General features: G+C 49.8%; 1 protein-coding gene across 1 annotated transcript; it reads right to left on the bottom strand.

The window, feature by feature from the left end:
* Positions 1 to 220: 220 nt before the first annotated feature.
* Positions 221 to 9,946, bottom strand: Tmc4 (transmembrane channel like 4). Its single transcript, XM_048452110.3, has 15 exons — positions 9,789 to 9,946; positions 8,807 to 9,008; positions 7,225 to 7,370; positions 6,673 to 6,905; positions 6,436 to 6,557; positions 5,511 to 5,658; positions 4,825 to 4,992; positions 4,449 to 4,612; positions 3,638 to 3,764; positions 3,304 to 3,401; positions 1,805 to 1,988; positions 1,389 to 1,519; positions 1,142 to 1,297; positions 566 to 644; positions 221 to 464 (listed from the first exon to the last, which is right to left on the bottom strand). Exons 1-15 carry the CDS (start codon positions 9,856 to 9,858, stop codon positions 396 to 398), a joined length of 2,097 nt encoding a protein of 698 aa, XP_048308067.3. The 5' UTR covers positions 9,859 to 9,946; the 3' UTR covers positions 221 to 395.
* Between the last annotated feature and the right edge of the window lie 21 nt (positions 9,947 to 9,967).

Below are 9,967 nucleotides of genomic sequence, written 5' to 3'. Positions count from 1 at the left end.
TGGGCCAATTATCACGCCCACTCATGGCCTATATTAGAGGTGATTGGCTAAGAGGTACTCCATCACAGCCAATCCTAAAAGCTTGCAACCTGAGCTGCCCCACCCCGGACGCTGCTGTATGAGGTTGGTGATGCCCCGCCTGTCTATCCCGTCACGCAGACACAACCCAGGCCACTGACCAGGCCCCTCCCCAAACTCTGTCCAAGGCTTCAGGACCAGGTTTCAAAATGGACAGCGATCTCGGCTGTTTATTAATACGGTTCAACTGAGTGTGGCACTTGGTGGCGGAGGCCGTAGGACTCGATTCTAGAGATGAGAGGGTACTATATGAAGTTACTGAGGTGTACAATCGGTCTGAAGAGCTGAAGGTGAGATGACATTTCCAGCCAGGCTGGTCAGAGAACTCCATTCGCTGAGCTTAGAGCCACGGCTCGCTGGGCTAGGAAGACTTTATTCTGCGCTTCCTGAGGGCAAAGGGGGATGGAAGTGAGACACACTTTCTCTTCACCCATATCCTTCTTCCCATATTCTCAGGGAGCCCTTCCAGGGAACCAGCCTGGCTCACCGTCTCGATCTGGCGTTTGAGCTCAGAAATGAGGCGTCCGTAAGAGTTAGCCAGGGCTACTGTATACGCCATCAGGATGCTTAGGAAAACAGGATGAAAGTCACTCCAGGAAAACATATATATAGATAGATAGATAGATAGATAGATAGATAGATAGATAGATAGATAGATATAGATATAGATACACACACACACACATACATATAATCTTCATCATATGGCTCCTTAGAAACCTGGATCAGGACCCTCAAAACCCTCTTGAGACTCCATTCTCTTCTGCCTCAGACCTAGGAGTCCATACCTCTGCCCTCCTCCTTCAGATCAGGAGTCTAAGCTGCAGACCTCCTTTGACCCAGGGTTCCAAAGCCAGACTTCTTTTCTTAGGCCCAGGAATCCAGACCCCAACCCTGCTGCTCCAGATCTAGGTAGGCCCCGGTTCTCTTCCATTCCACATAGGTATCCAGGCTGCAGCCCTCCTCTCTAATACTTAGGTGCTCAGTCCCCAATTCCTTTTTTTTCCCCTAACACTAAATCACACATATCCAAACTCTGAACCTAAAGTCTGGAACCACTCACCAAGAGAGGATCAGAAGGGGTACAGCAAAAGCCTGGGTCCCCAGAAAGTAGAGAAAGTTCTGGGCAGTCTGAGGGAGGCTTTCAATCGACTTGGGGATCTGGACCCAAATGGACGACTTCCCTTGGAATGGGCCGCACAGTTTAGAAGGTGGGATCCTGCAGGTAGAGACACACTGAGCTCAATCAAATAGGGCCAGAGTGAGGACCCTGTGATGAACGCAATGGAAAAGGCGCCTCTCAGACTTACAAGAAGATACTGTAAAGCACCGGGACAGCAGAGATTGCCAGACCCACAAGGAGCACCATGGGGAAAAAGAAATTTACTGTAGAGGCTCGGAAGGTGCGTGAGGCCGGTGAGCAGATGGAGAAGAGCGCCATCTGCGGAAAGAGGTGAAAAATGGCGATCTGAGACCCAAGGGTCAATATTGTGGTTTCCTCTTTTCCCACCTTGGAGTTCTGGCCTCCTTTGAGGCAGGACCCAGATGTCTGAGCCACCTCAGACGTCTCAGATTCCTTTCTCTGGGCTCAGGACTCTGACTTCCAGCACACTCCTCCCTCCCTTGGGGCTCAGTCATCAAAGGCCCTGACATCCTCCTTTCCCTAACCCAGGAGTATAGCCCCAACACCTGTCAGCTCAGACCCCAGGATCGTCCTCAGCCTCACCTTCTTCAGACAGAAGAGTATCAGGAACTTGGCGGTGTTGATCAAAGGTAGTAAAGGGCAGAAAAAGCTTCCCACCCAGACCACGGTCTGAGCGTAGATGAGCCCCAACACCTCGTCAGGCACTTGGAACTCCAGAGTCCCCATCATACGACCCAACGCCCCAGGACAGAGGCCGCAGAATATCCTGAAGGGCAAGGTAAGGCCTGGATGTTTTTGGGTCTTCACAACCTTATCATCCAGCCCATTATTTTGTAAAAGTTTGTTTTGTTTTGTTTTTTGTTGTTGGTGGTGGTGGGTTTTTTGTTTGTTTGTTTTTTGATACAGGGTTTCACTGTAGTTTTGGGGCCCGTCCTGGAACTAACTCTTGTAGACCAGGCTGGCCTCAAACTCACAGAGATCCGCCTGTCTCTGCCTTCTGAGTGTTGGAATTAAATGTAAAGGACTTTTAAGATCTGTGATCTATGTTCCAGAACCTGGTTTCAAAGTTACCTGACCTAAGTTACCTAAGTTACCACTCCTAAGAGTAGGAGTGGGGTCAGAGAGAAATACCTGAAAAAAGAACGGGTGGAGATTTAGGTAAAGAAAAGGAAGTGAAGACTGTATTTGGAAAGTGGAAAGGATGCTGGATGTGGTGACTTAGACTTGTAATCAAAGCCCTAGGGAGACTGGATCGCCACCAGTTCCAGGACAGCCTAAGCTACAAACAGACAGAGTCTGGGAAAAATAAAAAAGAGGATGATAAAGACAGTTCAGTGGTTAAGGACCTATACTGAGCAGATGTGGTGGCACATGCCTTTATTCCAAGCACATTCAAGGCAGAGGCAGGTAGATCTCTGGTGTGGAACGTCCTTATGTATATGTGTTGTTTTTATTAGTTAATGAATAAAGAAGCTGCTTTCAGCCAACGGCCTAACAGAATATAGCCAGGCTGGAAGATATATATGGGTTAGAAGAGATGGCTCAGCAGTTAAAAGCATTTGCTGGACAATTATGAGAACCAGAGTTAAGACCCCAGAACTCACTTAATAAGCCAGACATTCTGGCATGCTTGTAACCCCAGCACTGAGAGGGTCAGAGGTAGGAAAATTGCTGGGGCTTGCTGGCTTCTTGCCTAGCTAAGAAAATGTGAATCCCAGGCTCAGAGAGAGAGAGAGAGACAGAGAGAGACAGAGAGAGAGAGAGAGACAGAGAGAGGGAGAGAGAGAGAGACCATGTCTCAAAGGAATGGGCAGAGAATGATAGAGGAAGACTCATCTGACTATCCCCCCTACACACAAGCACACAGTATATGCTCACACAAACACATATGCACACCAATAAATAAATAAGATAAAATAATAATAAAGAGGGCTAGAATATCTAACTCAGTGACAAACTACCTTGCTTGTGTAAAGACCCCAGTTAAAAGAAAATTGGTAAGACAAAAAGCGAGAACTCTTCGACAGGGGTGGGGCCTGCTCCAATAGGGGCAGAGCTACAAGCAGGGGCAGGATACTTACTTCCTAGGAAACTGGACCAACAGCATGACCAACAGGCCCATCAGCAGATCAAAGATCACAAGTTTGTACATCTCCTGGCCCAGCCGTGTCTCCCAGCACTGAAGAAGTAAGAAATCAATAGACCAGACCTTCCAACATGGAGGTTCAAGCATCTGATACTCCAAATTGCTAGCAAGCATCAGAAACCCACTCATAAAGTACATGGGTAAGGGCTTCTGTGTTTATAAGCAGTCATGCAATATTCTCTTTCTTCCCAAACCAAGGAAGGATGCACTGGGTTCCAACGATCCCTGTCCTACCTGTAAGCACAAGAATCCCCCCACAGCGTTCTCACCGGAAGTTCTCTGTAATTGTAGCCACAGGTCTTGCATCCTTCTGCCTCCATGTTTCCCCCACATGTGATCTGATTCCACAGAGAAACCAGGAGGAACACCAGGGAGGCCAGACGCAAAAACACAGTCCTGTAAGATGAAGATGGAGGAAGGGACTCACACTGCTGCAGTGCAGACCATGCTGTCCCCTCCTTCTTGATGCTCTCCCATGTTCCTCTCCCTGCTGCCTTCCTAGAGGAAGGAACTGCATTTCAGTGTCAGAATGAGTCTTTGAAGACCCTGGATCTCACATGCATGGGACTTCCCTGTCATATACTTTTCATTTGTGTATTTCTGTACATTTGTGTGTACACGACAAGTATGCTAGTGCCTGCAGAGGCCAGAAGGAGTCTGATCCCCTGGACCTGGATATTCAGGCAGTTGCGAGCTCCTTAATATGGCTGCCAGTGAACCAACTTCCAGTCCTGTCCAAGAGCAGTAAGTGCTTTTAACTACTGAGCCATCTCTAGAGTTCCTTTGTCTTAAAACACACACACACACACACACACACACACACACACACACACACACACACCATAGTGATTGTGTGGAAACCAGAGGATAACTTTGTGCATTCGGCTCTCTCCTTCTGCCTTTGTATTCTTTCTGGGGATGAGCTCAGGTCGCCAGACTTGCACAGCAAGGGCCTTTATCCTCTGAGCCATCTCACTGGCCCAGACTTCTCTGTCTTATTTGTGGAACCAGAGACCCTCTCTCTGTCTGTCCCTTTCTTCCTTCTCCCAGAGCTCCCATCCCATCCCATGAGTCCAGAACCGAAGTAGGATCAAGACGATTTGGCGGCTGCGAGTGTAGCCCTCTAGTGAGGTAATGAACTTGAACACAATAGGCAGCACAAAGTTGAACACGGAGATGGAAATGGATGGAAGATAATCCACCAGAAGCTTGAGGAGGGGATTTTCTTGAACCAGTGTTGTCTCCTGAGAGGGAGTGTGGAACAAAGAAAGAAGCAAGCTGAAAGTCCATCCTTACCCTCTTTTTACCTCAAAGGACCCTAAAATCCCAGACCTCTATTTCCCAAGCCATCTAAGATCCCAGAAATTCTAGACCTCAGTTCTCTCACACAGGGCTTCACCCTTGGAAATGTGAGTTCTAGGACCCGAGAACCCTCCTCCTCCAAGACCCTCTGCACCTGCAGCGTCACGGTGTACTCTGTGGCCCAGTAGATGCCATAGAAGGCCGCCCCCAGGAGCGCGAGGATCAGCAAGTTGAGCAGAGCCCGCACCGACCACACCTTGATTCGCTGGCCCAGCGTCTGTTCCGCAGCATGGCGCCTAATCACAGCTTCCTCCAGCTCCACCTGAGGCCAAGTAGAACGACTGCTGCCAGGGATAGTTCCCTCCAGGCCTAGATCTTCAGATGGAACTGAACAGCCCTCTCCTTGCTCCATACCCTCCAGTGATGTCCATGAGACCACTTAGCTCTTGGGCTCTCTGCAGCCTGGACTTGCATCCAAGGTCCACCCTTCATAGCCTAACCTAAGATCCCAAAACCTCGCCCCTTTAACGCTCTGCCTTCTGTTCAAAGCCCATCCTTACCCCGTCCAACCTAGAATCCCAGGATCCACTCCCCTGAGACTCCAAGCCACTTTGTTTTTTAAGCCACGCCCCTATTTCATTTTGGACCAGTATTGGACTCCACGCCTTCCCTAAACGAGTCCATTCCCTCAGCACCCCCAGTCCCCTCCATGTCACGCATTCCTAGTGTGGCTTCCCCTTAGTTTTGTCTCTCCCTGCTTCTTAGCAAAGCACTGTTCCTTATCGCAACCCGGTCTTGTCCAATTCACAACCAGTTGCAGCCCCGCCTCCCCGAGCGCACCTGCAGTTCGTACAAAATGACGCGCTGGCGTAGTCGCACGTGTACTTCCCCGTGGAGGCCAAAATTCCAAGCTGAGAACACCCGGTGACTATAGCTGGTCAGAACATCTGTCTCGGCCAACAGAGTCTCCTTCAACCCAGACACCGAACTGAGAGAAGAGACCAGGAGAATAGGGATAATAAGAGTGGGAAACAGAAACTCTAAAGCGACAGAAAGACCTAGGAGAGACTCCAGTGGAAAGAGGGATAATAAGAATAAGACAGAGAACAAGACTTGAGAATAAGACAGAGAAGAGAGAACAACAACAAAAAGACATTCTAGAGAGGAGGCAAGCTGGCCTGGTGGCAAGCGCTTCTAATCCCAGCACAAAGGAAGCTGAGTCAGGAGGATTTCTGCAAATTCAAGGGTCAGCCTGAGGCCAGGCGGGGGTGGCGCAGGCCTTTAATCCCAGCACTCAGGAGGCAGAGGCAGGCAGATCTCTGTTCGAGGCCAGCCTGGTCTACAAGCGCTAGTTCCAGGACAGGCACCAAAGACTACAGAGAAACCCTGTCTCAAATATATATATATATATATATATATATATATATATATATATATATATATATATATATATATATATATGTCAGACTGGCTACATAGTGAGTTCCAGACCAGACCAGCCAGAGGTAGGTATGCAGGGTAACAAGGTAACTGTCTCAACCTGCCCATTAAGACAAGTGCTGGGGGGAGGAGGAAATACCAGAGAGACTAAATATGAAAAGGAGATGAGGCTGGAGAGATGGCTCAGAGGTTAAGAGCACTGAACTGTTCTTGCAGAGGTCATGAGTTCATATTCCCAGCAACAACATGGTGGCTCACAGCCATCTGTAATGAGATGCCCATCCTTACCCCTTCCTATCAGAGTCAGGACGTGGGTGTCACTAACCGGTGCAGGATGCACAGCAAGTAGATGAGCCCGATGACAAAGACGGAGCACAGGTAAGTGATGGCCAGGTTTGATCGGGGCGGGTAGAACCCATAGAACAGAGGAGACCATTCTAGGTAACCCTGGAAAGGGAGAGGGAGAGCAAGGATCACTATGGGTCTAGGTGGAGGCAGGAGTCAGGAAGCTGGGTGATCTGGACCACAGGCCATTGAGGAAACCAGGGACCATGGCACCTACCGCTCCAGAGAGCAAGTTGAAGAGCTGAGTGGGGAAGGTGACCAGGCCCTGAGCTTGAGGGGTATAGGAACCACAGAGTGAGGAGATGTTAGGGCTAGGGGGACCTGGAGGAGTCCCTTCCAACCAGGTGGGGATCAGCTTCATGCAGACTTCAATTACAGATGCCACCAGGTTGAGAAAGAGCAGGAAGCGCAGCAGGGAGAAGTAGGACTCAGTGCCTGCTCCAAACTGGCCTGCAGGGGGCAGCAGAGAGGCCTCAAGTCCCTCACCAGTACAGTTCAAACTGAGACCCGGCCCCAGCCCTGTCTCTCAGACCCAGCTCTCCTCCCTCAGACTCAGTAGTCTGGAACAGAGCCCTGCCTCCCCTTCAGACCCTGGAGTCCAGGCACCAGCTCCCTCCCTCAGACTCAGGGGTGCAGGCCATAGCCCTCTTCCCTAAGGCCTAGAGGTAGTCAGTCAGTCTGAACCCAGACTCCAGCCTTCCTTTCCTCAGACCCCAGGCTCCAACCCTCTTTCTTTAAAGCTGACCACACCCCCAATCTTCTACCACACCCCCAATCTTCTTCAGCGTCCATGCCCAGGGCTGTATAGTTTGAAAGCCTTCTTTCATCTTTCCCTTGGTCTTGGAAAGCTGTCGGGTCCAATGGGCAGCTTTAGATTCAGAGCCAGAGGTCACCTGCTCTCTTGCCTGCCTCTTCCTGGAAGGAAAGAAGAGTCAGAGTCAGAAGATGAAGACTTGGAAACTACAAACTGGGACCGCCCAAAGACAGAAACAACTTGACCCAGGAAGGGTGGAGATGTGGTATTACTGTATCCATAGTGGAATACTCTTTAGCAATTAAAGAGGAAACAAATCTACTTTATGTATAGGAAGCCAGGCACAAAATAACAACAGAGCCATGTATGGTGGCACACACGTGTAATCCCACCAGTGGTCAGGCGGAGGCAGGGGGATTCGGAGTCCAAGGACTAGCTGGTCAGATTAGTGACATGCTTTTGAAAGAAAATAAAGAAGTCAGGTGTGGTGCACCATTCACGCTTGTAGCCCCCTCAGTTGAGAGAAAGACTAGTGCAAATTCGAGGAGAGCTTGGGATAAAAAAGTGATTTCAGGTCAGTCTGGGTTAGAGAGTGAGACCCTGTCTCAAAAAAACAAAATAAAATGGCTGGTGTGATGGCTCAGAAAGTAAGGGCAATTGTGACCAATTCAAAACTTGTGTCTGATCCCTGAGACTCACATGGTAGAGCAAAAGAATTGGCCGCTGCCTGCTGTCCTTTGAGCTCCACAGAAAGCCATAGCATACACACGCATGCTATCCGGCACACACACCAAAATGTAAAAGAGAACAGCCAGGCAGTGGTGGCACATGCCTTTAAGCCCCCCAGCACATGGGAGGCAGAAGCAGGCCATCTCTGTGAGTTCAAGGCCAGCCTGGTAAAGAGAGTGAGTTCTAGAACAGCCAGGGCTGTTACACAGAGAAACCCTGTTTAAAAAATTCAAAGGGAGAAGAGAAGAGAAGAGAAGAGAAGAGAAGAGAAGAGAAGAGAAGAGAAGAGAAGAGAGAGAGAGAGAACAAAACAAACTAACAAGAAGGAAAGAAGGAAGATTGGGAGAAGGAAGGAACAAAATAAAAAATTAAGTCTTCCTGTTTCTCAGCCTACAGTGGTTTCATATGTCTTTAATCCCAGCACTCAGGAGCCAGAGGCAGGTGGATCTCTGTGAGGCCAGCCTGGTCTATAGAGTGAGTTCCAGGACAGCCAAGGCTACACAGAGAAACCCTGCCTTGAAAAACAACAACAACAAAAGTCTTCCTGATTCTCTAACACAAAGTTCAGGCAAACCTTACCCTGGCTAGTGGCAAGGCAATAAAGAAAATAATTTATTGCCGGGTGGTGGTGGTGCATTCCATTAATCCCAGCACTCAGGAGGCAGAGGCAAGCGAATTTCTGTGGGTTTGAGGCCAGCCTGGTCTACAGAGTGAGTTCCAGGACATCTGGGGCTATTACATAGAGAAAACGGTCTCGAAAAACAAAACAAAACAAGGAAAGGAAAGAAAGAAAGAAAATTAACTATTGAAATCAGAAAGAGTTTCTCGACAGAAAGAGGTGCCAGCGTGTCAGAGAAGAGGGGTTCACCTGTGTTCCCGCCTTGCCTGCATAGGCCAGGGAAGTTCCCGGGAAGGGTGAGATTCCATTTGGGCAGTTTCTGAAAAGGCCTGAGGACTCCTTCCTCCATCCTCATCCTCATCCAGTGTCCCCCAGGGGAGCACACCAGGGCCGCGGTACCGAAGAGTAGCAGCACTTGGGAGGTTATTCAGCACAGAGGCCAGTGATGGGCCTGGCCATGGAAACAGAAGGATCGGAAGACAGTGAAGACTGGGCTACAATCCTTTCCCCTCAGACCCAGCATCCAGGCCGCAGCTAAGGACCCTTGGACTCAGGAGTCCAGGCCCCAGTCCTCCTCCCTCAGACCCAGGAGCCCAGGCCCCAGCCCTCCTCCTTCGGAGTCAGGAGTCCAGGCCCCAGACCTCCTCCCTCAGACCCAGGAGATCTTCTCCCTCAGATTGAGGAATCCAGGCCCAAGTATCCTCCCTCACATACATGGGTCCAGGCCTTAGCCTGCAGAGGAGCCCAGGTCTCAGGTCCACTTCCCCCAGGAGTCTAGACTCAAGCTTCTCCTCCCCCAGGGCTATAGATTCCATCATTTCTCCCTCATCAGGGATTCAAGGCCCTAGTTCTTATCTCTCTGACCCAGAGATTCAGGTCCTGGCCTTCCTCATATTGTTTCAAAAACCCCAGGCTCATAATCCATACTTTTAGACACTCTTCCTAAGGTTTTCAGGTATGAACCCCCAGATCCCTCCTACCCTAAGTGTGAGTCTGATCTTTAACTTCCTGTTCTCTTACTGGAACTTGGAACCCTGGGCCTTCCCGTACCTGATACTAGTGACCCAACCCCTCTCCTCCAACACTGTAACTAGGTCTGTGCACGGTTCTTCAGGGGTTCTGAGTTTCTGTCTCAGAAAACCCAGGAAATGGAATCCCCCTGTGCTCTCAGGTTCAGGAACCCACTTCTTTCCTTGATGTTCTGACCTGACTTCCCAGGACTCTCTCCTACCTGTTCTTGCCTTCGCGGAGCTAGACCAATCCCTGAACTGGCCCCAGGCTTCCCTGGGAAGTTCTTCCATGTTTGTGGACGTACTTTTTGCACCTGTTGTTTCCGTGTCTCCAGGTCCCTAGGGTGGGGACCGCCCTAGGTAAGGGAGGGGCATGAGACAGGGATGTACCTGGCCACTA

This window comes from Myodes glareolus, chromosome 1 (genome assembly GCF_982192425.1).
Source record: "Myodes glareolus chromosome 1, mMyoGla1.1, whole genome shotgun sequence".
Lineage (NCBI taxonomy): Eukaryota > Metazoa > Chordata > Mammalia > Rodentia > Cricetidae > Myodes > Myodes glareolus.
Note: the sequence above shows the minus strand (reverse complement) of the source record. Positions and strands in the feature narration are given on the sequence as shown.

Bases quoted from the DNA above. Each gene is read 5' to 3' on its own strand.
- Tmc4 (XM_048452110.3), bottom strand. From the start codon at position 9,858: ATGGAAGAACTTCCCAGGGAAGCCTGGGGCCAGTTCAGGGATTGGTCT. The intron at 9,009-9,788 runs GTAGGAGAGAGT...TTCCATGGCCAG, and splicing joins CTCCGCGAAGGCAAGAACAG to GCCCATCACTGGCCTCTGTG. The intron at 5,659-6,435 runs GTTAGTGACACC...CTCTTCTCTCAG, and splicing joins TTGCTGTGCATCCTGCACCG to TTCGGTGTCTGGGTTGAAGG.